The sequence below is a fragment of the Mauremys mutica genome, chromosome 8 (genome assembly GCF_020497125.1).
Source record: "Mauremys mutica isolate MM-2020 ecotype Southern chromosome 8, ASM2049712v1, whole genome shotgun sequence".
NCBI classification, from domain to species: Eukaryota; Metazoa; Chordata; order Testudines; family Geoemydidae; genus Mauremys; species Mauremys mutica.
This window is the reverse complement of record NC_059079.1, coordinates 17,908,352-17,936,132: the sequence shown is the minus strand read 5'-3', so window position 1 is coordinate 17,936,132 and position 27,781 is coordinate 17,908,352. Positions and strand designations below refer to the sequence as shown.

The window sequence follows — 27,781 nt, the reverse complement described above, 5'->3', positions numbered from 1 at the left end:
CAAGAAAGTTATAGTTACAACAAGGATAATATCCAATGTTATACAAAATCCTTGGGAAAGATAAAATCTGCCAATGAAAAGTCTTAATTTCTTCAAATAAGGCAATTTTGCCAGACAAGGATTTTCATATCAACCATCAACCATTAACTGAAATATTGACGCTAAGTACTATATCCTCAAATCAAGTACACAAACAAATCATGTGGTCGACTATTTAAAAATTGTATTTCTTGGACCATGAAAAAGTTGATAGCTCTACTAAAAGTACTGAAACACTTTAAAGATTCATTTCCAGATTAAGTTATCATTCAGTTGTGGCTTTGATTTTTTATTTTTCAAGATACAAGCACCATATAGCAATGAAATAATCAGATTTTGAGAGCAGTTAAATTATTGAGCACACTAAAAATATTCTTACTTTTAGAAAATGGATTCTGTTTTAGTTAATTATATGTTATTGACAATTAATCCTCCCTATAATGATTACCTTCTCAATAATTGCTTACTTTATTGGCTTTTACATGGGCTGCAGGGTATCTGAATACAGGTAATGGAAGGTTAATGTGCCATGCTAAAATAAATGGTTCAGAAACGGTATAGTGGAATAAAACTAATGTCAGAACCTATTGTACTATGAGATAAGTCTATCCATTTTTTTTCTTGTTTAGAGACATTTAAAGAGATAAATCTTACAGATAAAGATTAAGCAAGTATTAATTACTTTGATCATGTGAAGCTAGTTGCATTGACAGAAAGGACTATTAAATTATTATATGAACATTGCATTTTTCAAGTCTCATTCTATAAAGTGTTACATTCTCAGTAGAGATCCAGATTGAGTACTTGGATTCACACTTAGGGCCCAATCCTGCAAAGACTTCTGCATGTAACTTTAACCACTGTACTATTCATCTGAGTAAAATGACTCACATGCATAAATCTTTGCTGGTTTGGGTATTGCTGTGGGATGCCTGAAATTTAGTATTTTTATTAATATTTTTATTTAGCTATGTGCCTGAAGCAAAATCCCCCAAACCAAATCAAAACATGTTTCTGATTCTCTCACCTACATCAGTGTAACCCCCCACTGGCAATGGAATTACTTCCCTTTTACACTAGTGCAAATAAGAGGAAATTATGTTCCCTATAACTCTACGGGCTTGTCTACACACTGAAATTTCCCAGCATAGTGATACCACTATAATTATACTGCTGTAGTTATACCAGTATAAATCCCCGTGTGGATTTGCTTATTCCAGAATAAGAGTGCTTTTTTCCAATTTAGCTTATGTCACTTTGAAAGCAGTATAAAAGAGTTACAGCCCTAAAACAGTTACATTCTTACTTGCCCTTGTGTAAACTGGAAATAATTCCACTGAAGTCAATTGAATTACACTCTTGTAGGCAAGAAGGGAAACAGACCCATCTTGTCTGGATTTGGTTCAGGCCCATACCTGTAATCAAAGTCCTATATGTGAATACTCCTAAATTTGAGGATTCAAATCTGCATCTGAACTGTCTTAAATTTTGGGGTGTTCCGATTCAGCCTAATACAGAAATAGGCCCGTACTGTAAGTGTTCATAGGCCCATAATGTAGGAAGTAATTTGGTTCTTTAATGTATTTTTACACTACCACAAATATATATATAGCGTATTGATCACCGACACCCTCACTCATGAATACAACTATACATGGACATGACATGGTCCCTGGATTGACCCTACACTGCATTTTGCTAAATTTTAATCTTGAATTTTGACTTTTCCTCTTATTTTTTATTACTATTTTAAATCAAATATAAATTTTAAAATCTTTGCTATCTTAAAATCTCCATTTTGTACAAATAATGAGATTTGTTGCCTAAATACCAATTAGAGATGGATCTGAGCCACAAAATTTGTATCTGGATTTAAATTTCTTCAAAATTCAGTGACATCTGAACACATTTCTAATGATATTGAGATGCAAACGAACTAGTGTTTCTGTAGACATAGTAACAGCCAAGGTTTAGAGCCATGCACTGAACTTGGGAAAATCCAGACCACCCTCCCTGCAGTAGGAGATGAAGGAAATATGTAACTGCAAACCCTTCAGAAAATGGCTACTTTTCTTATGTCTCCCTTTTGCATATTTTTTGAACTCTGGAACATTTTTATTCATTATTGAAATCCACCATTCCTATGACCAGGGTCCAGAATCCATCCACTGCAGCAAAATGCAAACTTTAATTTAAAAAAAAGTTTCTAGCCCTCCTTAATGCAAATAAGAGTGTAAACCAATTTTTAAAAAGTGTTTTCCAGAGTTCATATACAGCTTGAAAGAATAAACTCAGAGGTAAGAGCTGCCTCTTCCATCTCAATGGGGTATAATTTTGAAATAAAGATTTACATGTTATTGTCAACATATTAATGAATTCAGTGCTGATCATTTAAGTATCCACCCAACATATTTATCTCACAAACATAAATTGGTTCCAACAGCTACTATAGGTGCTAAATATAGTTTGCATTTTCAATACCAAATTCTGAAGCACAATGAAAATAAAAAGATTTGGGGGCAATGATTTAATATCAAATGAAACACCACAAGGGTAACACTTACTGAGTTATTCATTTTTATGCTAAAATAAAAACCTGAAATAAAAAATCTGAATCTGTTGCATAATCTCCAGTCTGCTGCAGAATGCAGGGTCAGCTGTCTGTGACGTACATGATTATAAGCTCGATGATTAGCAATCAGAATAATTCCAGACACTCAGACTGAAGTTTTGATAGAGTCAGGCGTTATGGATTGATGAGTGTATGTGCTTAACTGTTAGGCTTATTTGACTACAGAAGATATTTCAATTAATGTTTAGTTCTCAAAGTACTTAGGAACATAGGAATTGCAATATTGGGTCAGATGTCAGATCCATCTAGTTAAGTGTCCTGTCTGACAGTGGCCAGCTGGCTAGCACCAGATTGTTTCCAAGACATCAAGTCGCATGATTCAAGCAGAGATGCAGTCAACAAATGTCCGCTTTCTCTTTGCTTGTACATAACATATGTCTACATAACATATGCAATGACACTAAATATTCTTGGTGTATTTCAATATATGACCAAAATCAGACATTTCTGAACTGTTGCACTTGACCTCCATAACAACGCTAAAGCATGTTAAAAACCGATACACAAAATGTTCATCGGAGTCATCTTGGCCCGGTTTACACTTAAAATGTAGATCAATGTAGCTATGGCACTCGGGTGTTTGCTGTAACTATGCCAACCTAACCCCTGGCCTAGATGTGGCTATGTTGATGGAAGAATGCTTTCATCAACCCAGCTAGTGTTGCTTTGGGGAGGTGGTGTTCCTACAGCAATAGAAAAATCCCTTCCATTGTTGTAGGCCTGGTCTACACTATGGGGTTATGCTAGTGTAGATATGGCCTTTGCCTACAACTGAAAATCCAGTTCTTGACTGGAACTTGGTAGCTGTTAAAGATGGTATAGCACAATTATTCAGTGGTTAGAAATAATGCATCAACAAGTCAGGTATACACTATATACTTTTGCCCACATTGCTATGTCAGCAAGTGGTATGAAATGTGATCCTTCGCGGACATAGCTATTCCAACCAACGTCCCTAATGCAGACACAGCTATACTGGCAAAGCTGCTCTTTTATCAGTATAGCTTGTTTCACTTGTGTGGGATGGAGGGTTTACTGTACCAGTACAAAGCATGCCTTTGCCAGTATAGCTGTGCTGACACTAGGAGTGCTTTGACAGTACAGTATACCAGTATTCCTATAAAAATACACTCCTACTGTAGACATGGCCTCAATAAAAAGACGTGGTTGGTTGACTGAAAGTATTCAGTTACCAATTTCATAGCATAGAAACAAGAAAAATATCTGTAAATAAATAGCAATTTTGGCTTCAGGAACAATAGCCATTTACACTAAATACAGAGCACTAAACGTTAAATATTGATGTCTTACCTATCTATTGTTAGATTGTTGTAGGGCTTATATGTATATTGTACTTGGTTTGGAGCATGCATTCATATAACTTGTAAAGTAAATAACCGTTCAAAGAAAATCAATGCAATGAAACATAACTTATGTCTTTTTCCAGAACTGCAGTATTTACAATAGGATTTATAACCTTTGTTAATCAGGGCATATCTTCACCAGATCAGTTTGAAGGGCGTATTTAAACTCAGCAGGAATCTCCAAACAAACCACCACAAAACAAGCCCATCTCTTTGAGTCATAACTCAGGACCAGAGAGAATGAGACTGAGCAGAAATATTACCCCTTAGGGCCCTAAGGATAAGCATACCTCTCTTCAGTAAACTGCACTGTAGGTTACTATACTCAAGATGAGACCCCAGACCCCAGCAACACACAGTCACACCCCATTCTATCACAGTTCCCTCCCTGCTTCAGAATAAATCCTTCCCCCACCTGCATGGGCCTCATTCTCCCTCATCAATTTTAATGGGACTTTACTGGCCTGACAAGCTATGCTTCAGCAACGTTTGTATAAGAAAAAGACTCCTTGGGTATCTGTCAGAGGCAGATGGAGTAACAGTGTGTTTGGAGTTCAATCCTGTGTACCTTCGCCATTTGTGTCCATTCCTAATCCAGTGGCAGGTTGCTAGGTGGTTGCCGTCCTGCTCTTCAGCATGCTGCAAATCTGGGTTCGAGGCCCAGAAGTCCTTTCTTCCCCAGCCTCTCCTGTACGTACATGCTACCTTTGCACTGTGCCAAGGGAGGGGCTGGAGCCCAGTAGTATTAGGAGGTGCCAGCTCTCACTTAAAAGGTTACTGGAGGCAAGAATGTAGGACTAAATGGTCATAATGGTCCCTTCTGACCTTAAAGTCTATGATTCGATGAATAGATCTACGAATACAGTTCTGCAGCCTCACGAGGAGCCTATCATGTAACATTATGGGTCAATGTTCTTACAGTTAAAGCAAAAATGGAATGCTAGTTGGTGTCTGCTAAAGGCCACCAGATTACGCCACAGAACAGGATGACCAGATCCTTAAGCACCTACCTGTAATATATAGGGAAAAAAGCTGCATTTATCATAGGGGACTTCAATCTGAGTGACATATGCTAGAGGTCTTATAATTCAGGAACTAAATATCCTTGGAATTTCTAAAAAGTACAGATGACTATTTCCTAACTCAAAAAGTGTTGCATCCAACATGGAGGAATTATATAACCTCATCTAGGCAAATAAAAGAAGAACTGATCACAGAACTAAAAATTAGTGATTGCTTAGGTGCAAAGGATGTCAAAATTATTTTCTAGGGACAGAAACAAAATAAGTGAGACTGAAGGGTCACCAAAGAGAAAGGGAAACTAACAGAGGTGAAAGTAAGCCGGTACGGCGTACCGGCAAGAACCAGTACACCATGCTGGACTGGACCAGCTTCCCCAGGCTGGCGATTTATAGGGCCCAGGGCTCCCTGCAGTGGTCGGAGTCCCGGGCCTTTAAATCAGCTCCTTAGCCCTGCTGCTGGAGCCCTGGGGTAGCAGCGGCAGGGCTCCGGTGGTGATTTAAAGGGCCATGGGCTCTGGCTGCTGTGAGGAGCCCTGGGTCCTTTAAATCGCCCCTGAGCTCCCAGCTGCCTCTGCAGCTGGTAGCTCCAGGGGTGATTTAAAGGGCCTGGGTATTTAAAGCCCCCACCTCTTCTGGTTGAGGTCACGCCCCCTGCTCAGGACTCCTTTAAGTCCTTTAAGTTACTTTCACCCCTGGAAACTAAACAAAAAACCAAACCAAACCAAACCACACAAAGGTACCATGAAAATTGTGAAATCAAACCATTGGGTCAGATGCTTTGCTGTGTAAATCAGCATAGCCCCATTACTGATCTCATTTACACCAGCTGAGAATCTGGCTGTTTGTGGAAAGAAAAACTTGACAAAAATCTCTAATGCATTGCCACTCAAATCACACAGTAAGTGACTGAATAACTGGCACATATTGAGAGAGGGTCACATACATCTCACTGGTCATTGGTTTTCAGTCTGACAGCTAGCTTGTCATTTACCACTCTGTGAGACTTCAGTGTTTAGATTGGACATTTCACAATAATCCATAACTCTGACCCTAAAAAATGTAATAACTTATTAAAATGTGGGAAAATTGGCAACACAGAAACCTTTCCATGAGCATTTTAAATTTATGTGAGTTTAAACTATTTTGCTATTCAATAATAAAAAGGAATGGTTTCCACAGAAACTGTCATGTGACTTTTTTGCTGTTTATGAGATACAGAAACACTTACTGATGTCTCAGACTGACTATGTTTTTTCTGTTTTTATGAGGAGGAAAAAAAATTCCACTCTCCTGTTATCCAGGTTTTCTGGATGAAGTTACAAAAATAATTCACTTTGGTTTATGTTTTCAGAAACATTTTTTTTCAGTCTGGCTGCAATTAAAATAAACAGATTTTTAGCTGTTAATATTATTGTGCAAGAATTACATCTTGTAGATTAATTACTAGAACTTGCAACTTTTGAAACTATGCGAGATTCAAACAGAAATTTAACATTATGCCATTGGAATTCCCAGTAGAATTCAACTAAATAAAATTTCTCTAAGAGAGAAAATTGGAGACTGAATATACATTTGGACCATAACTATTTCACAGACATTCTTTTTTCCTGCTATTGGCAGTGCCAAATTATTTCAGCACACGTCTGATATTATTACCTATGGTTATGGTGGAAGTGTTTTAAGTTATCAGTTTAATCCGTCAGTTAAAATAAAGCTGGAAATGTTTAACATTCTAATGCAAGACTGGTCCATTACTCAACTGCCATCACACCATGAGATGCAAAATAAAGAATGAAGACAGGCATGTTTTTAAGGACTTCCGTATGGCATGGTGCAACAGGCTCCCTTCTCCAGCCTTTAGACCACCACCAACAGGCCAGATGCTTTCAAATTTATTAACACCAGTATTTTATTCATTGGGTCTCCTTCCCCAGATCACGAGTATATGCTTGTGCTGCAAGTTCCTTTCTCCCTTTTAACAGATTTTTCTTATATGTCACCGGCTTGCAACAATTTGAACAAATTTCTTTTATCATCATTTTTGTTTCACCTCTTTGAACAGAGCCTTACAACCTTGCAAGATTCACTATCATCAGCACCCATACTGCTGCTTTTGTGAGTACTTCATGAATTATCTTCTGTTCCCTCTCTCACTTCGAATGGGCAAGGTTCAGATAACTTTTCATGGTTTAAATGCCTGATAAGATGCCTCTAGACAACTCATAACCAATTTTCCTTTCAAAATCATGTTGCCAAAGCAATAATTCCAACAAGTAAAAATCATCTCCTTTGATCCATTGTGAAGCTATAAATCCTGAACATGTAAACAGTTTCACTGACCTGAGTGGACTAGCTGGGTTACTTGTAAGAGCCATACTCACACAATAGCCATAAAATCATTCCCACACCATAATCTGTTAAAATTACTGAAGGCATTAAGATCACTTAGGATCAATGAACACACATATAAAATGAAGCTCATCATATCTTTAGTACTGAACAGGCTTAAAAAATTTCATTTTCCTGGAAGAATGAAGAGAAAACGTGTGTAATGAGGCTGACTTAATTGACAGAGTTTCAGAAATCAAAGCAAGTAAAAATTAATTAAAGGCCACATGGTCTATTGGTTAGAGCTAAAATCCAGCAGGCTCCTGGGAACTCATCTGAGCAAACAGTTCATTGTGTGTCCTTGAACCTCAGTCAACGTAGCTGAATAGCTGGGGAAGGGCATGGCAGCAAGACCCTCATTAAAAAGAAAAATGCTGCAGCTCATCTTTTCTGGGTACATTTATTTCATTCTCTCACTCCACTAAGCACCCTCCTGTAGACAAACACTCACACCTCTTTATATACTGGACTTTTTGTTTTGACAGTCCAATAAATGTCTCACACTGAAGCAGATTCACCAAGAGCATGTGTCCCCGAATGGGCACAGCCAGCTTTCAGCTATCAAAGTGCTTGAAATTGGGATCTGATAAACCTGTACATTCTGTAGACTATGAAACTATGTCCTTGCTTAGTACTCTACAATAAAACAAGGGTATGGCAGAGATTAAAGTCCTCCTGTGTCCTGTGTGCAGCTAAAAGTAGCTAAAATTGAGAGGGCAAACCACAGAACGGTTACTCCCTTTGCAGGGTGGCTGGTTTAAGGATTGGGCAAAGAACTGGGCACTGTGTTGACAGTATGTTTGTCCTTATATAAATCTAGGAAGGAATGCATGTGAGAAAGGGCTAAGAACTTCACCATTCACCCAGGAGAGATGACAATCGCAGTACAACTACTTTGATTGCCAGGGTTGGGACTTATATGGAGTTGTTCACAGGCTCACTAATGATACCTTGTTGTTTCAGACTTGTACCACCTATCAGCACAGGGCTTTAAGATGGCTACAGATCTAGAAACTCTGATAATGAAGTTAACCGTCTGCCAACACACCTCTTCTTACTCCTCAAGTTATGTAATAGCAGAAGCTTCGGCTGTTCTCATTATTGCAAGCACATATCAGGTGTCCTTCTCCATAGGAACTGGGCATACTGTAAATGGTTAAGAATAAAAACAACAAAACAGGGACTACATACACACACCATGACCCCTTGCAGTTCAGCAACCTTCAAGGCTGATTGCTGGGGTTTTAGATTAAGCAACTAGCAGAAAGCCTGGACAAAGAGATATGTCATACAATGCTTCCTCAATGCAGCTTAGATGTATTTCTGACAGAAGCAACTTCCAGAAACTAAGGCTTGCTACTGAGAACACACTGCTGTCTGTTCCTATCCACATGTTAGCAGGCAATGTTTTAACTTAAAAACACAACTAGGTAAAATATTTCAGTTAAAAAAATTAGTAATTTACTCTCTGCTAAGTGGTGTAAGTGTTATTAATCTGTTTTCCTTTATGCTGTCTGCATTCACACACATCAATAAAACAATTCTATATTATACATAGATTTCCAGTTGAAGCTATTAAAATGTTACAGTGGATACACTGGAGTAGTGGGACATTGATTTCTAGCTCATAAATATGACAGTACAAGATTAATAAATTTGTAGGTACATTCTGTAAATAATATTGTTAGTTTAATTAGGGCTTTACTTACGTGGCCTCTTTCTGATGTAAGTAGAATTAATTATATGGTAAAAATAGAAAGGATTAAAGAAATGTTGTATGTACCTTTAAGCAGAAATAAGAAATGTTAAAATACAGGTGCCAGGAAAAGAAACATTAGGCATAAACAATGGTGCTAATGGCGAAACATTAACAGAAGATCGGTAATAGTTAGTAAGGAAATAAGATATGCATGTCTAGCCCAGGTAAACTTATTGTTATCTTGTTAAGTTCTCTCCCTTTTATCTGTATAAATAAGATAGTTTGTGTCTTGCATGGTGCTCACATTATCTGGGTGTTATTAGCAGAGCGCTGTGCTAATAAAACAGAGCGGTCTGACAAACTGTGAGTCCTGAGTCTAACTTTGACACTGATAACGAAAAAGAGCCACATCCTCAGCTGGTGTAAATCAGAATGTACTTCAGTGGAGCTATATTAATTACACCAGGTGTGGATCTGGCCAATTGTATTTTTTTCTTTCATTTCCATTTATACTACTGCAGACGTAAAGAAAACTATTCTGTTATAACTCAAACTAAAGGACTGGGGGGAAAGGTAGTATACTCCATTAGTTCAAGAGCCTCTCCTAAGGACTTGTCTACATGGGGAAGTTAGTGTGACATAAGCTAGCATGTGAATTTGGAATACCATCGCTATTCTGCACTAACCCCCTGCATGGACACTTTTGTTTCACACTGAGTGCCTTTTTGTGACTTAGATTAATCCACTTTAAAGTAGACTAAAATGAGAGCTCTGTAGGGGTACTACAGGATTGGATAATTACTTAAGAGTAACTACAGGATTGTGCTTAATATATAGTACAAACCATTAGCAAAACCTTTTGCAATTTTTATTTCAGCAATTTCCATCTTTGAAGGCTTAAAATTTCTTGCTTCTTAATCAGGGCCGCCCAGAGGATTCAGGGGGCCTGGGGGGTGGAAGGACTCCCTGCCACCGAATTGCCGCTGAAGACCCGGAGCGGAAGAAGCTCCGGGGGCCCGGGATCCGCGAGAGTTTTCCGGGGCCCCCGGAGCGAGTGAAGGACCCCGCTCCAGGGGCCCCACAAAACTCTCGTGGGGGCCCCAGTGGGGCCCGGAGCAAATTGCCCCACTTGCCCCCGCCTCTGGGCGGCCCTGTTCTTAACTACATATGCTTTTTGTTTTGCCTAATGCTAATGCTGAGATGGCATATTTTCCCTTTCCCTTAGCAAATATGAAAAGAGGAGTAGCTCATTGCCCACGAGCCAGGTATTACCGTTGATTCTCACTGACAACTCCCAGTAAGTTGGGCACAAAGATCAAAGATATTCTGTGCTCCAAAAAGAGAAACAAGATTCTAGCATGAACATCTCAAAAACATGAACAGGATTTAATATCTTTCAGGAACTGCCTGCTCAGAACTCCCCACTACCCATAAAACCAGCAATAAACAGCAAAGCAAGCACAACCACATTTTCAATATCTTCTTTTTTCTATACGCTGTTATTATTGGCCAAGGTAAGCTTGCATTGTGCTTGAACTTTCCCAGATTCACTGTTCAAAGTAGTTACAAACAGGGCTTCTTAAAATAGATTTTTAAAACAAATACTGTAGACTGCACGTAAAACTTAAGCCCATCAGAACTAGAGAGAGAACCATCGAAATAAGAGTCCTGACTGTCAAGATGTTTACAGAACTTTCCTTTGAGATTCCCATTCAGCCACAGAATGAGAGGGAAATGAAAGAACAATCTGAGTTCAACCATAAGTAATTCACAGAACTATACTTTATACAGTTTATTTCACTAGAGATTGAAATTTTATACATAGTATAAAGGGGTATCCTGATATCACACGTATACTTACTTTACTGTACTGTTTATGAACCAATTTTTTTTTACATAATACAGTATTAAGTACCCTATTCATTAAAACGGTATTCAGAAATCTTTAAAAAAAATCCCTACATAAATGGATGTTTATCATATGCACAGTGCAAGAATGTTTGTATAACATTTTAATCACACAATGTGAATCTAAAATACAACACTGTGATTTAAAACTAATTTAAAATTATGATGCCCCATGTTGTATTAGCGAGACTTGATTAATCCCTGCATGAATCACAAAGCAGTATTGAATTCCAGATAAACAGCAGCAGTTTATAATTATGATTTCAACAGAAACCTTCTGTAGCAACCTGAATTTTACAATATGTTTTACCACCTTCTGGTTTTGCCAATGGTCTAAGGAGACAGAGAAATGGGATGTATTTCATTTTGGAATTCTTTGATCGTTAATGCAGTTCAAACTGTATTATTACAGTGAAGGGAATCCTGTCCCAGATCTTGAGGGCCTTTAAGGGTGGTCAGAGATGTATAGACAGGGAGAATATTTAGTGCTTTGGTAGGGAAGCAGAGGATTCTTCCCTTTTGCAAATTAAAAAAAACTCAACCTATTACAAATCAGGCGGTAAAATTTACACAAAATGACTGTGGCTAGAAAACATGTAAACAAATCAGAGAGTGATTCTTCATTTTCCCTTTTTGCAAAGTGGGGCTGTGGATGAATATCAGCTGATAAGAAACAGACGCCTTCCTTGGAAGAATGACTTCACCATCACACAGAATGTATGCTGTCCTTGTCAATTGTCACTAATGTGTTTTTCCCCTCCCCCCAAAGTCCATGAATGTTTCAAGTTCAATAAATAGTAGAAAAATAATCCTTTACTTAAAAATCTTGAGATGCATTGTCCCAGGTCCGACACAGCAATTGTAAGAGCAATGTACTTTCTAAAAAACAAACGGAAACCTCAAAAAACCCATTTCTGTATCCAGCACCTTTTTTGTCTCTGGCTGCACAGATTTATACTCTTCCAGTTAAGGAAAGTAAAACATCTTCATCTTCTTTGAGCTCTCCCTTCTCTTGGCTCAGCTTAACAGGGTTCCTTAAAGCTTCAGTTACTGTATAAACTTTTATCCCTGTGTTTGGAGGTCTAACAGGCCTCCCGCTGCATTTTATTAAAATGTTATGGCAAGTCCATTCATCATGCTCCTTTTCCCTCTATTCCAGAGCCAATATTACATTTTGTAAATGTAAATGTTGTGTGCATGTAACAGTTTTTTTAGGAAGGTAGTTAAACCACTCCTGGTAAAAGCACAACCACAAAGCTCCCCATTGCTGTATGGATCGTTGCTAACAAACCGCATTTCTTTTGTCATCTTTTCCCAAAGAATTAAGTGTATTAGCATTCCGCATCCACAGTGTGCACTGTGACTGCCGCCTGTAAGTGGTGGCTGTGATGAAGAGTTGGATGGTGCAACCTGTAGTGGTGAAACTTATGACTCAAGAGTGCAGCTGTTTGAGGTGGGGTATCCAGATCTAAATCTTCATCATGGTTTCCAATGTCAACACCAGCTGATAGAGGATCATTATTGCATGGAGGATTTTCACTGTCTTCCTGAGGACTCATAGTGCTATAGCCTAGAACACAACACAAAACCAATAAGAACAGATGGTCTAGGGCAAAAGGCCCAACATTTCAAGGTACTGAATGCCCCAAACCCATTAAGATCAATGGAGGAACTCAATAATTTACAGAATAGGGCCCAACAAAGTTTTAAAATAAAGACACACAGTAGACAATCTTGTACAGTTTTAAAATAATTCCTTTCTCCCTGCTTTTAAATAGCCTCTTGGCAGCCTCACTTTGAAATATCTGGTTCCCTACCAAACAAACCAACCAACCTATCTTACCTACTGGCATTTATTTAAAAATATACAATAAAGAAGAAGTATGGTTTTGGAGACAAAAGCCTTAAAAATTATTTGGACTTTGCAAATAGATAAGGAACAAAAACTAGGTTAAATTTGAGCTACACTCTTTAAATTGAACATTATTCCCATTCCTAATAAACTAAAACTTCCTTAGAAAAGTCATCAACTATTCTAATGGTAAATACTTCACATTGTCTCTGTATGATTTTTTAAAATGATATATATATTTAAAATGAAAAAGGTCCTTGCAGATGAAAGTGTTCTATTTTCAAAGTTCTGGGATTTTTGTAAAAAAATATTACAGAACTTTCTTTAAAGTTTCAGAAGTAACAGAATATTAACATTCTGATGAATCTACTGCCAGCATCCATCAGTACTTACCTATGGGCTGCTCTGCTCAGATTTGTGACAGCCAAACCAATCTGCTTGTAGACAGCTGAGTAGAAATGTTTTGTAACTAAATATATACATATCTATATCTATCTACACACACACACACACACGCACACACACACAGTGTTGAAGACTTACATCTAGTGAATCCATAAGAAAGTACTTAAAATGGATTAATTGAGCCAAATCCTGCAGACCCTTTTCTGGCTAAAATCTCATGAAATTAAATGACTAGAGCAGGGAGACAGAGGGAAATACTCTGAAATCTTGCCTGATCTCAGACAAGTGCCACAGCATATCTACTGCAAAACCCTTAAAGCAGCCTGGTATGCCTGTGTTTAAGGTACCGCATGCATCCTTGCAACTGATCAGACTGGATATCTTACAAGAATATTAATTTGGTCTACCAAGAAAGGAAGATAATCAAAATAAATCTTATATCACCTAACTCCTAAAAAGGCTTTCATATCATGCAGCTAGTTTAATCTAGAATAACAAAAGTGAGTTTTAGTTTGGTCATGGCATTTCCTGAACTTCATTTATGTGCTGTAACTATGAGAACAGTATTACAGTTCTGAAAACAAAATCCACAAAAAATAGAAAATTTAGTTCTCTGCTAAACGAGGGCTTATGTTTTGTTACCTTTCAACTGTTTTAGGGTCTTGAGACTAACGTAAATTAGTTGCAAAACTGGTTACAGGACTGTTAAAAAATATAGTTTAATGCTATTGATTTCACCATGTATTTGCTGTGTGGTCTAGCAACCTCTGTCCAGCTGTTTTGCATTTCTTCTACATAAAAAATCTCTCATTTCTTTGAGAGAAGAGATACTGAATTGTATGTGACTCAAGTTGTTAAACTGCAAATCTTTCACATATATTAAGGTGTACAACTGTCTTTTCCACTGTGTTGCTGCTTTAGACATTGATAATAAAGCTTCACACATACTTAGTACTTTTTATCTTCATGGACTTTACAAATATTAAATAACTTAGACTCAGCACTCAAGTGAGATAGACTAGCAACATTTTATAAACGAGGATATTATGGCCAGGTCTACACCTAATAATTAGGTCAACCTAGCTATATGGCTCAGAGCTATGAAAAAATTCGCACTCAATGCGACTTAGTTGGGTCAATGTAAACTCCACTGTAGACGCAATTAGATCGAGAGAAGAATTATTCTGTCAACCTAGCTGCCACCTCTTGGGGTAGGTCCATACTTACCGCGCGGGTCGACGCGGTGAGTTCGACTTCTCGGAGTTCGAACTATCACGTCTAATCAAGACGCGATAGTTCAAACTCCCCACGCGCTCCGGACGACTCCGGAACTCCGCCACGGCGAACGGCGGTGGCGGAGTCGACCTTGGAGCCGTGGAGTTCGACCCCGCCGCGTCTGGACGGGTAAGTCAGTCGAACTAAGGTAGTTCAACTTCAGCTACGCTATTCGCGTAGCTGAAGTCCCCCCCCGTAGTGTAGACCAGACCTTGGAGAGATGGATTAATTACATTGGCGAAAAAACCTCCTCCATTTACGTAGGGAGTGCTACCATGGCACAGCTGCATTGCCGTAGCTGCGCTGCTGTAGTGTAGACATATCCTGAGGCTCAGAAAGGTTCACTCACTTGTGCAAGGTCACCTGGGATGTCAGGGGCAGGACCGGGGTTAGAACTGGAGGGTTACAGGGGACACAGAAGATAACTATGGGGCTGGGAAGCAGAGGTAGAGGGCAGAGCAGCAACAAGCAGCAGAGCTCCCAGATAGACCACCCGGACTTCACAGCCCTGCTGGAGAGTGCCTGGTTCCCTGGCCCAATGGGCAACCGAACTCTACTCCCAGGCAACCCCTCCTATTCCAAAGAGAACACTGTTTTTGTTATCTGTACGATTGGTACTTTTTATGACTGTTGAATTCCCTCTCTGAGAAGATACTGACCAAGAGTAGTGAAAAGTGACTAATGATTTTGGCTGCCTCAATTTTTGGATTCTCAAACTGACCTTTGAAAATCAGGGTTCTCTAAAGGTGTGTCACCTTCGGCACCTGAAATCACTCGTTACTTTTCACAATCTGAGTCATAGTGTCCCTTTAGCTGAGAAAGAACAGGATGATGATGGAGAATCTGGTCTCTCCTATCTGCGATGAAGCTATGGATATCTAAAGAGGAGGTTACTTACCTGTAACTGGAGATTCTTGAGATGTGTGGTCCCTACCTGTATTCCACTGTGAGGTTACGCATTCGCACCACACGCTCAGGGTCAGAGAGTTTTGACAGCAGTGCTGTTGGTCCGCGCAAGTGCCCTGGCTTGCTTTGTGCTTCCGACTGAGGCAATTTTGCTCCCCCTTGCTTGTTGATATAGAACGCAGTTACAGTGTTGTCCGACATTATCAGGATGTGGTGAGAGTGGATGAATGGGAAAAAAACCTCATATGCTTCCTTACAGCCCAAAGTTTCAGGACATCAGTGTGCACACCCTGGACTCTTGGGGTGTCCATGTCCCTTCCGTGGTAGTGTGGTTGTCCACATAAGCTTTCCAGCCTAGTCGAGATCCGACGGTAATGACAGTTTTGTCTGGAGAAGAGGGGGGACACCCATACATACATGATAAATGTTTGTCCACCACTGGAGGGAAGGACAGTATGTCGCTGGGAACTGTGAAGGGAAGATTCATAGATGACTTGGTGAGGACACTGACTGTAGTCTTGCTTGAAGATAATGAAGATGGAGTTTCACGAATGGAGTGATCTATGGGCATGAGGCCATCTGGACAGGCATGCCTTGCTCGTCACTCAAGGATTGCTCATAATGTGAGCTAATGATCTCGTTCATAGTCTGGAACCTGTCTGTGGGCAGGTAAGGCTTGCAGTAATAGAGTTCAAAGTTGCCCCAATATAAGAAATCCACAGATTGTGTGGGGGTGAAGACAGACTTTTTGATGTTTACACTGACTCCCAGAGAGGTGAGGAGGCGGAGGATCATAGAAATAGATGTGTGGCCTCTTGGTAGGATCTGGCAGTGAGCAGCCAGTTGTTGAGGTACAGGAAAAAAAGTAGGCCATTATGTCTGACATGAGCAGCCACCACTGAAAAATACCTTTGAATACCCTGGGGACGGTAGCTATCCCGAATGGTAGCACTCTATATTGCAAATAGTCAGATCCCACCATAAATCTGAGAAAGTGTCTGTGGGCGGGACGAACGTCTATGTGAAAGTAGGAGTCTTTTATATCGAGAGCCATGAACCACATGCCTTTATCTAATGATGAAATTATCGCTGCCAACATGGACAGAAATCTGAGCTTATGGATGAAGCAACTGAGATGACAGAGCTGGAGGATTGGTCTTCACCCGCCTTTCTGGTTGGGTATGAAGAAGTACGGCGAGTAAAATCCCATTCCATGATATTGTGGTGGAGGAACATGTTCTGTTATCCCTCACTGCAGTAAAGAGCTCACCTCTTGGGTGTGAATACTGTCACGAGAGTGGTCCCCGAAGAGATGGGTACAGGGGTTTTTGAGGAGGTAGCGTCACAAACTCGATTGTATAGCCATAGTGGATGATGTTCAGCACTCACCTATCTATCGTACTCCAGGTGTCGAAAAAGAGCGCTAGACGACCCCCAAATGGAGTAGTGCGGTTGTGAGGTGTTAAGCTTATTGGTTCACGGATGTCGAGCTCGCATCTTAAATATCTCCTGGCTGAGGGTTGAGATTGAAATGTCGAGGCCATAGCAGGAGGCGTGGGAAAGAGGGACCTTTGAACCGTTTTTTTTTTTCTTTTAAGTGATGGTTTGGATGGTCTTTGGTGGTGAAAGTGTTGGCACCTATACTGTGGTGTGGTTGACTGGTGATGGAACTTCCTTTTGGGGGCAGGTGTATAAATGCCCAGTGATTGAAGGGTGAATGCCTAGAATCCTTGAGGGTGTGTAGGGAATTGTCTGTCTTCAAGAGGTGGGATTCAGCAAAGGGGAGGTCCTCAATGGTGTTCTGGATCTCCCTGGGGAATCCTGAAGAATGGAGCCAGGACTCCCTTCACATAATGATGATCATAGCCATGACCCTAGAGGAAGTATCAGCCGCATCAAAGGCAGTTCTGGCTATTAATTTACCTTCCTCAACGAGAGCTTGGAAATAGGTACAGTCCTTCTGTGGGAGACTGCTGGTGTAGTCCTCAAACAGCATAACTGAGGAAATCATATTTAGCCAATAGCGCTTAATAATTGCCTATCTTGAATTGTAAACTGGAGGATGAGAAACCCACCTTCCCAGTAGGTCTAAGCACAGGCACTGACTTGTATTTTTACTGGTGGGCACTCCACCTCTTCCCCGAGGCCCCCCCTCTTGCTCCATCTCTTCCTGCCTTCTCCCCCGAGGCTCCACTCTCCCTGCCCACTGTTCCCTCCTCTCTGTCTCCCCTTTCCCCAGTGCATCCCAACTGAACAGCTGATTGGCAGCCAGCCTGGGGGGCCCCGCCAAACAGCTGATTGGCAGCCAGCCCAGGGGGCCCTGCCAAACAGAGATCCTGGGGACTGGAACCAGTGTGGCTGATGGGTGCTGAGCACCCCCTATTTTTTTCCATGGGTGCTTGAGCCCCAGAGCACCCAAGTAGCTGGCACCTATGGGTCTAAGCATTTTCCTTTTTAACTACTGGCATAGAACTAGGATTTTGCTGCGTGGATCTTTTGGAAGCAGCCTGAACCACCAGAGAATTGGGAGGTGGGTGGGAAAATAGAAATTCTGAGCTTTTAGCTGGTACACGATAGTCTCTCCACACCCTTGAGGGTAGGAGCACAGGTGGCAGGAGTGTGCCACACCATTCTAGCCAGCTCCTTGTTGACATGGAGGGCAAATCTTGTGAGCGTTGAGGTATGGAGGATATTTCAAGAGCTTGTGTTGAGAGTCTTGGATTTCCTCTAATAGGATCTGAAGTTCCCCAGTGACTGTGCAGCAGGTCTTGGAATTGCTTGATGTCATCCAAGGGAGAAGGAGATGTCAAAGTCACTGCTTTCTCCAGTAACGACGATGGTAGTTTAGTCAGTTCCGGTGGAACCACTGGAACCAGAGCATAGTATTCTCCTCTGTCGTCAGATCTGGGGGCAAGTTTGATGGTTCCCTTGGAAGGGAAGCAGGAGGCGACTCCCTAGAGAACTCAGGAGGAGGATACTGGTCCTGGGGTCCTCAATATGGCCAGTTGGAGGGCTCAATGGGTGCTTGTGGAGGTCCCATGCCAATGACTCAGAGGCAGATGTGGCGGTGGCTGTTCCCAGGGTCATGCAATACTTTTGGGAAATGGGTAAGAGCAGTATGGGAGAGGCAGTTCTTCCAGTGGGTCTGAATCCCCCAAGGAAGAAAAGGCTGACTGGATTCCAATGGTGGTAACACTGGTGCTGCCAGAGACATGTATGTTATATGTGGTGGGGGTACTGCAGGGAGATCTCTTAGGGGAGATGAGTTCTCTGGGGACTGAAGGTCCCGATAGAGTGGGGGGATTCTGGATCTGGGAAAGCAAAAATGTCTTGTAGCGCAGCCATGGATCCGGATCTCCCGTGAGTGTGAGGGATTCTATCTGTTTGGGCCGCCGGAGCTGGTGCCGAAGCTGGTATCCGGCGGTGGTCAGACTTCACTGGTATTGGGAGGGTCCTGGGTCTTTTGAGGAGCCGGGGACAACAGTACCAGTGGGGGCCATTCTGGAGGTGGTGCAACCCAATGTTTCTGACCTTTCTTTTCATGCCTAAAGGACTTAGGAAGTCCTAAGTCCTCATGAGCAGAGCTGGTGGACGGAAAGTCCGATTTTTCTGACGTTGACTTAGAGGAAGACTTAGTGCCATGTTTATAGCAATGCTTCCTAATATCCTGACTGAGCCCTGCCATGGGGTCTGTGGTAATGGATTCACTGGCACCAGAGTCAGACTTTGTAGCAGGAGGGGCACTCCTTACTGAATCAGGCTGATGAACGGGGAGGGTGGTTCCTGGCCTAGGTCCAATTGGGGTCTCATGGCCATCTCCATGAGATATTTATAGAGGCAAAGAGCCTGCTCTTTTTGGGTATGGCTGGGGAAGGACTGACAGATACTGCACTGAGCTTCTCCCATGCAGTATAGGCAGTGCTGATGGTCATCACTAACCGAGAAAGATGGCGGGCAGAAGGTACAGAGTTTGAAGCCCAGAGCTTTGGGCATAGTGCGGTAACCAAATGGGTACGGAAAGGTGGTTACTCCATAAACTACTCTAAAACGACTAAAACTATTAAAAACTGGTAAAACTACTAATCTACAAATTATTTAAGAATTAATAGAACTATTTACACCTATTTATTTAGAATGATGTCAGAAATGAGGACACTGAAGTTTCCGACCCAGACCATACAATGGGGAGAAGGAACTGAAGAGGCGGTTGGTCCGCCCTGCCCTTTACCACCTTAATAGGAAGCACAAAGAGAGCCAGGGACCAGGGTGCATGGATGGACCAACACACACTGCTTTCAAAACTCTCCAACTCCAGGCACATGGTGTGTATGCATAACCTCACCGTGGAATACAATAAGGACCATCACTCGCAGAAGAAATTAAGTAATATGTATCTTTAAAGAGCTGGGCAGGAGAGTACCCCTGCCTACACGCTGTCAAGGCAGATAGTGAGGACTTCCTTGGAGTGTAAGATATCAAACTCTAATAATACAAAAATCAGATGTAGTAACATAACGAGTCTGATTTAAACACAATAAAGATGACATTCGGCTACTACCAACACCCCGGCAGACAGCCTTGTCTACCCTTGACTTGACTTAACTTACACTGAGTCTTCCTGATGGGTCAATAACTTTAGAGCAATTAGATCTGTATCAAGACTTAAAAAGAGTTAGCCACCTGTTTTTCAGAGTGGAAAGAAATATGACGACAAAATGATAACCCCCCAAAAGGGTTGACAATGGAAATGTCATCAGACACTAAATGACACTAGCACAAAAACACCATTACAATAAATATAGTAAACGGTCATCTTTTTAAAAGTTGACTTGCACATGAAATGTCCTCCCACTGCAGCAGTATATGCTGAATGCTCAACAGAAAGGCTAAAGGAGTATTTGACCCCATGTCTAGTCCAGGCTTGGTTTAGCCTAGCTACAGAAGACACACAGCAGATATTACTAAAGTGGAGAGGTAGTTTTATAAAAAGCTGTGAAGGTCACCTTTAAGAGAAGAGTGCCAGCTTCACAGCAAAGGGCATGGAATTAGTTCTCTGCTGTCATCAAGAAAATAAACTTTACCTCTTTGAATGGTTTTTGAGATGCTGAATTAACTGTCAGGCTTGGCCATGGGAAAATGGTGTGGCAAACTTGGTCACTTTTTTTATCTGTTTGAATTCCAGTTAATCAGACATCCAACAAAACTAACACTATATAAGAATAAGATGCAGAGGATGGGGCATTAAGCTAAATAGCTCATATTATAACACTGCTCTCACAAAAATAGCTTCATTGCTGGCCAGTGTCATGCATTCAGAGATGTCAAAATTGTTTAACTATGAAGCAATAAGGAGCAAAGATTTTTTTTGGGGTCTGGCCTTATCCCCTATGTTGCCAAACATCTGAAACAAGCTGAGAATGCAGAGTCATTGGGGGTTTAAAGGTCTTACCGTGATCGCTCTCTGTTCCCGATCGCCCCCAGTACCGACGTCTACGTTCTGGACTGTGTGCGTGCCGCTCAATTACAGCTGCTATAAACCGAGTGTTGCTGACTAGGAAAGAAAAGGGAGCAGGGTTTGTTTTAAACAGAGTGTTTTTATTAAGTTATATTAATGGAGCAATTCAATAACAAGGAATCAGACATGTTTTATAAACTACTTCTTTCAAATGCTGCTATGAAATTCTTATAGGGATTACGAGCTTCCACATCACAGAAATGATGGGACAAAGGTTTGCTGAGAAGTGCATGTCCTCGTCCAGTGCTGAGAGCAGGATGAACATAAATCTGATTTACCCCACTGTCTGCTTTGATTAATGAACGTTTTGAAGGTTCCCTGTAGCAATGCCAGAACACAGAGACCTAGGAGGCATCTAAAGCCTGCAAACATTTAAACTGAAAAGCAAGACAGACTCACATGAGCTATATTAGTATCAATGGATACAAGCTGCATAACTCAGATCCAGCTCTGGTTTTTGAATCCTTGACGTTGTTCAGATCTTGAATTTTGATTCAGCTCATTTTAAGGACAGGGCCACATGGGAAATTCTGATCTCTCCCAAAATCCAGCGGCCTTGGGCCCATCACTATACAATAATTATTATACACAGTAGTACAGTCATAACTGAACAGCAAAGAACTAAGTGAAAACAGGATTTATTGATTTTTCATTTAACACTCTTGTTGAACTGAAGCTAGGAATTAAAGGGCCAGATTGTGCCTACTCCTTCCAAGGCTGCTCATGGGCAGGAGCTTACACACCCCATGCAGTCATAACTGCAGTCCCTCAGCATTCTAAAAGCCATTCCCAGAGCTGGTTGGCCCACAGAGGAGGGCCCCCCCACTACAGAAAGGATGTGGACAAATTGAAGAGAGTCCAGCAGAGGGCAACAGAAATGATTAGGGGGCTGGGGCAAATGACTTATGAGGAGAGACTGAGGGAACTGGGCTTATTTAGTCTGCAGAAGAGAAGAGTGAGGGGGGATTTGATAGCAGCTTTCAACTACCTGACGGGGGGTTCCAAAGAGGATGGAGCTCGGCTGTTCTCAGTGGTGGCAGATGACAGAACAAGGAGCAATGGTCTCAAGTTGCAATGGGGGAGGTCTAGGTTGGATATTAGGAAACATTGTTTCACTAGGAGGGTGGTGAAGCACTGGAATGGGTTACCTAAGGAGGTGGTGGAATCTCCATCCTTAGAGGTTTTTAAGGCCCGGCTTGACAAAGCCCTGGCTGGGATGATTTAGTTGGGGTTGGCCCTGCTTTGAGCAATCGTCCAACCCTAATCTTCTCTGATTCTATGAGAGCTTGCCATGCCGTAATATGTGGCAGAACAGGCAAGCTCCCACTGCACACCAGTGGGTACTATATGGCCCAAAACTAAGAATATTTTTGGGGGGTGAGACTGAAGGACAGTAAGGATTACAAACTAGGTCATTTAATACTTGGGCCCTGTTATTTTCCGGAGCAAAGCTCACACTGTCATATCAAGGTGTTAAGAGAAATGAAAAACCCTCCACACTATAGCAAGCCCAAGCAAGAAGCTCGCGAATCCTGAGCCTAATACTGGCACATTTTACAGTGACACAGCTCAGCACTTACTGATTCCTCTGTCTTCATGGCTGTCATCATCTCTCTCATCCCTATCATTCTCCAGGTTGGACATACGCACTGACATTTCTACACACCGTTACAAACAGAAAAATGCAACTGTTAAGTTGATCCAAAATTTTTCTCTTATTAACAACTGTCAGCCTGGTGGAGTGGTGGAAGCACTCTGCATTATCGTGCTGGAGTAATATGCTTTGGGAATGGGTTTGGGAATCCCTGTTTTGGGGCTGGCTGGAGACTAGACATACCAGGAAGAGGATATGCCAGGTACCCTTGAAAGGAACTGGCTTGAGTGATGCAGAAAGTTTAGTGAACAGGCTCAGACTGAGTCAGTATGGTCCAGTGGATAAAGCCCTGGACAGGGACTCAGGAAACCTGGGTTTTATTGTCAGCTCTGAGACTTGGGCAAATCACTTCCCCTCCCCATGCCTCTGTTTCCCCTACCACACTTTGTCTGGTTGATTACTTAGATTGCAAACCGGATTGCCCTGCCTCTCATTATCGGTACAGCGTCTAGTACAACAGAGTCCCAGTTTCAGTTGGAGCCTTTTTTAGTATTAGTGTATGACAAATAAATAAATAATAATAATTTTGCCCTTCATCCCTTCCTTTTGTAAGTAAAAGATGCCACAATGATGAATTTCTCTCAGAGTGCAAGTGAGGGAGAAAAGATACAACCAAAAAGCAGCCCCGGAGGAAGCATTTTGAATATTGTAATTCTAATAAACTGCTGGCAACAGCACTATTACTTGCTAGAAAACAATCTATTATTCAGAAGTTACAGGACTGGTATTAAGCTGGGTTTACTGCTTTAGCTCTAGGAAAGTCATATCCACAGCATCCTGAGACTTGTTTTAGCATTTTTTGTCCAGGTCTCCCCAAGGAGACAGCAAGTCTAGCTCTGTACCCAGCAGAGGGCAGTGGTACACAAGTACATTGGACAGTAAGTACATCAGTTATGTAAGGAGGGGAGTGGGAGATAAAATAGGAATCAGAAGAGAAGCAAGAATAAAGGATTCCCAAGGGATAAACCAAAAAATGATCTTTGAAACTAGGCAGAAGAATGTACGAAACAGCTGGATTTTTATCCTCACTGCTAATATCTCCCTCACAACTTATCAGCTCACCCTGTGCAGCAAGAGGTGACATATGCTGGTGACTCCTACGGTGGATCTGGTGACGATACGCGTATACTGCCAGAACGAGCACCATGATGCATCCCATAATACCTCCAGCTACAGGACCAACCGGAGCACTTTTTATCATGTTCAAAGTGACCACCTCATCTCCTTAAAAAACCCAAAAAACAATAAAAAACCAGAGCATAAATACATTGCAAAAAATTTAAATCAGCATTTCTCTAACATTAAAATAAACTCAAGGCTTCAGCACATGACTTTTGTGCACCTACATTGATGTGTATGCAACAAAATACTGGCAGTTTAACAGTTAAATATATATCCTCATTAAAAGACCAGAATTACCTATCGCACCCATGTCATCCACGTAAGGGCTTTTAGCTCCCACAATGCCACCAAAGCATTCCTTCTGAGGTGCGCAGTAGGATTTATCCAGATGGGTCTTTCCATCGCTGTCCACCATACACCACTCGCAGTCCAACACGCCAAAGCAATCCCTGGAAGTGAAGAAAAAGACTGGCTTTACCTTAAAGAAAATCATTTTCGGTTGGGTGTATCTCAGTATATTCATAGTCACTATACAACTTGGAACCAAAATCGTCCATAAAGCCTCACAGCTCTGATGACTGGCTACAGAAGTGTCATAAAGGTTTAAGTTACACAAGGTAAATCCTATGGGGAAAGAGCAGCTTTGTCATAAAGGACCAGATTCACTGGCCTATTCTCCCTCTTTCTGCACCACTTAGGCAATGCTAAGGGAGAGCAGACCGCCTGAAACTCCTTGGCTGGAGACACTCTCAGCATGCAGGAATCCCCGCCTGGATCCTGTCTCTCTCTCTTCAAATGCCCCAGTGAAAGGGGTGTTTCGGCTTGGGAGGGGCACTGAGAAGGTGTGGTTGAAGCATGATGCACTCTGGCTTTATCCAGCTGATGGACTATTTCTTGGAGATCACAGCCAACCGGCACAAATCAGAGAAGTCCCCAGGCTGATCTAACCAGTGTCAGGGGCAGAGAATCAGTGAGCTGAAACTGGCTCCCTGCCACTCCGCCTGCTCTGCCACACTCCACAAAACTGAGTGCCTCAGAGAATTTGGCCCTGATCTTTGCTAGCCATGACCTGAGCCACAAAGCCTACTACACTCATATCACAGTTTAAGTGACACATAGTTTATTTTTTGCTGACAGAAATCCTTGGTTAAGCAGTGCCTACTCCCAATGTTTCTATGACCACTCTCCTTTTAAGATTATCTGCTTCTCAAAAAGTGTAGGCAAATATTGTGGCACTTCCCCTCTAGCTGAGAGGTGGAATTCATTGTCCCTTCTACGGCTCATTTCTCCTCACATTGGTGCAGTCCACTAACTTCAATGTAGTCAAGACAGGGTGTCACTGAGGCTCTCAAATGCTGTTAATAGCAGATAGATGATTCAAACAGGAAAGTTTACTGCATGGTGGCATCAGGAACATGGCTGCAATTTTATAGCACTTCATTTATTTAGCGTCAAGGGAAGATTTGTCTGTATTAGAATAAATAACAGCTCCTAATAATTTCAAGCCCTGCACATATTTTCAGAGAGGGAAAACATTGCACTTTACCCACTCTCCAACCTCTGATTACACCGCGTGTTAATACATTGTGGAAGAGCATCCTGTAGGCTAGGATCAATTGCTGTGAATGTCATCGGTTCCTGGTGGACTTCACAACTAGGATTCCTACATTGGGGAAAATAATTGAGATCATGTCACAAAAAAGAATTGCAGTATAGCCAATCAAAAAAATTAAACTTTGCTAAGTATAATCCAACTGTTTAATCACTCCATTCTACCGGGCACTGCATATATGGTAGCATGAGAAAGTAGTCCATATTCAAGGGTTATAACATTTAATACTCTCAATAACAATGTTACTCGTGTTTTAGAGATACTTGTTCTCACCTGCTTTCTGCATTGGTAAGGTTGCCAGTACATTCATTGACCTCTAGAGGGCATTCACAAGGGCATTCACATTCATTTTGTTCCATTCTTTAGAAAAAAGAAAAAATGGCCAGTTGCATCAATATAAACTGAAGTCCAAATCCTAATCCCAGCATACAGCCAGTGTTTTACATACCATGTACTGAAAAGACACCCGATTTGTAAGACTAAACTGGCTATTTATTAAGAGAACTATTTATTTACTAAGACATTGAAACTTCAGCTAACATACTGGCCTCATGTGCACTGGTTGACTTACTAGTGCCTTCTCCACATCTACCCTCCAGCAACCTGGGCTGTTCCCTCCAAGTTCCATGCAGGTTGCTGCAGCTGAGTCATTAGGAACTCATAGTCAGGCCAAGCATTAGGAACTCAGCTGGGAGAAAGGAACCCTCCCACCCCCATGTGGAACAACTCCTCTGCTCCTATTCTGAGTTGCCAATGAGGAGAATATCCCCAATGGACCTGTGGCGCTACTAGCCCTCTCCTTTGCACATTTCCCAAGCCCCTGAATGCTAAGAAGCAGAGAAATCTCTTCCTCCCCCACCCCATAGCTCTCCAGGGTGATCACACACAGAGCTCCTTCCCTCCTCTGCAGCTTTATCACATTTTTTTATTGTAGTCAAAACCCTTTGCAGGGACAGGGTGTGAAGGCAGTAAGCTTGGCACCTATGTGACAACCCATCATATTCCACACCCAAAGGCAAGTGTTAATAGGCTGTAAAGAAGGTCCTGTTTCTGCAAACACTCAGCCCTGGGAGTGACTTTGCCCCAGATGAGCACTCCCATTCAGTTGAACTATTTGCAAGCAAAGTGATTCATATGCCTGAGTGTTAAACAAAAGGGAGCACTGGCAAATGCCAAGGAATGGAGGGGAAAATGGCTTCAACTCGCACAAGGCTTATATGAGTTTTTTTTTTTAAACTACTGTGCACCATGAAAAAGAGCCTGATAAATCTGCAAACCCTTATAAAAGAGGAGCATAACCCTACTCATTACAAATAAAGTACATTTTATTTACGCAGGCACAATATTTGTTTTGTTCTGACACAGGAGTTGCACCGTACATGTTAGCTTAGCCTACAAAATGACCAGTGCTCTCGGTCTTCATTTGCAATAAAATAAAAACCAATACCTGCACTTGCCAATTCGTTTCAAATCACACTTACCTGTGACAGTTCAGACAGAGCCTGTCTACCATACTGCAGGCACAGAAAGCAAGAGAGTCACAGGTTTCATTGACTATTCCAACAAAGGCATTGGTTCCAGGTATTCTTGTCAGTCTGTATTTAGAACAGTGGCTGCCATGCACTAGGTTTGTCAGATCACCCTAGGGTGAAGCAAGGCATGTCAGAGATGTACTAGGAAACATACTACCTAGTGAGTTGAAATCTTTCCCCCTCCCCAAGCACATTTGTAGAACCAAAAGCTGAAGCAAAAACTATGAGGGAACATGAATGTGGCATGCCTTTTCTTCAGATAACCGGCATACAAATTCACTCATCAGCCTGCTTGGGAGATGAGCGAAACTGAGCCAGTACTGGCTGACAAAGCACTTTCCTAAAGTTTAACGACATTTGTTTATCTTATAACATTATGATGTGCCATAATGGTCTCTAGTCTTGTATCCTGCCTGACAGCGGACAATACTTCATTCAAATAAATCTCTCCTCCCTTCCCTTCCCCATCATACCAATCAAGGACGTGCACACGGGGGTGGGAGGGGAGGCAAGCAGGGGCATGGCTCTCCCCTCTCCCTCCCCAATAGTGGTGGGGTCACAGAGTCTCAATGGCTCCTGGGGCCGCAGTGGGAACCGGCAGCTCCTCTGTCCCGCAGGGCTGCAGTGGGAGCCAACAGCTCCTCTGGCCCCTGGGGCTGTGACGGAGGCACAGAATGTGCCCCCCGCAAAAGCAGTGAAATTTAAATTCCTGCACATGCCCCTGATGCCAATTACCTGTTACCTTCACACAGAGATTCAGTTCTGGCTGGCAGGCACCATCACAAGTTGCTGACAACTTGCTGGCACATATACTATAAAAATATACTTCAGCTGTGAACTATTTGAAAAGCCAGAG

At 41.8% G+C, this 27,781-nt stretch overlaps 1 protein-coding gene across 2 annotated transcripts in view; it reads right to left on the bottom strand.

The window, feature by feature from the left end:
* Positions 1 to 10,911: 10,911 nt before the first annotated feature.
* CACHD1 (cache domain containing 1) overlaps positions 10,912 to 27,781 on the bottom strand; it is a 184,848-nt gene continuing 167,978 nt past the window's right edge. The window contains exons 20-27 of one of the 2 annotated variants that reach the window (XM_045027872.1): positions 26,875 to 27,035; positions 25,667 to 25,753; positions 25,328 to 25,444; positions 24,079 to 24,230; positions 23,722 to 23,883; positions 22,586 to 22,663; positions 20,940 to 21,041; positions 10,912 to 12,622 (exon numbers count right to left, since the gene is read on the bottom strand). In XM_045027872.1, coding sequence (XP_044883807.1) covers positions 12,384 to 12,622; positions 20,940 to 21,041; positions 22,586 to 22,663; positions 23,722 to 23,883; positions 24,079 to 24,230; positions 25,328 to 25,444; positions 25,667 to 25,753; positions 26,875 to 27,035 — 1,098 coding nt within the window. In that variant the 3' untranslated portion in view covers positions 10,912 to 12,383. The remainder of the gene's footprint in view (positions 12,623 to 20,939; positions 21,042 to 22,585; positions 22,664 to 23,721; positions 23,884 to 24,078; positions 24,231 to 25,327; positions 25,445 to 25,666; positions 25,754 to 26,874; positions 27,036 to 27,781) is intronic. The other variant, XM_045027873.1, reaches the window with a different exon arrangement.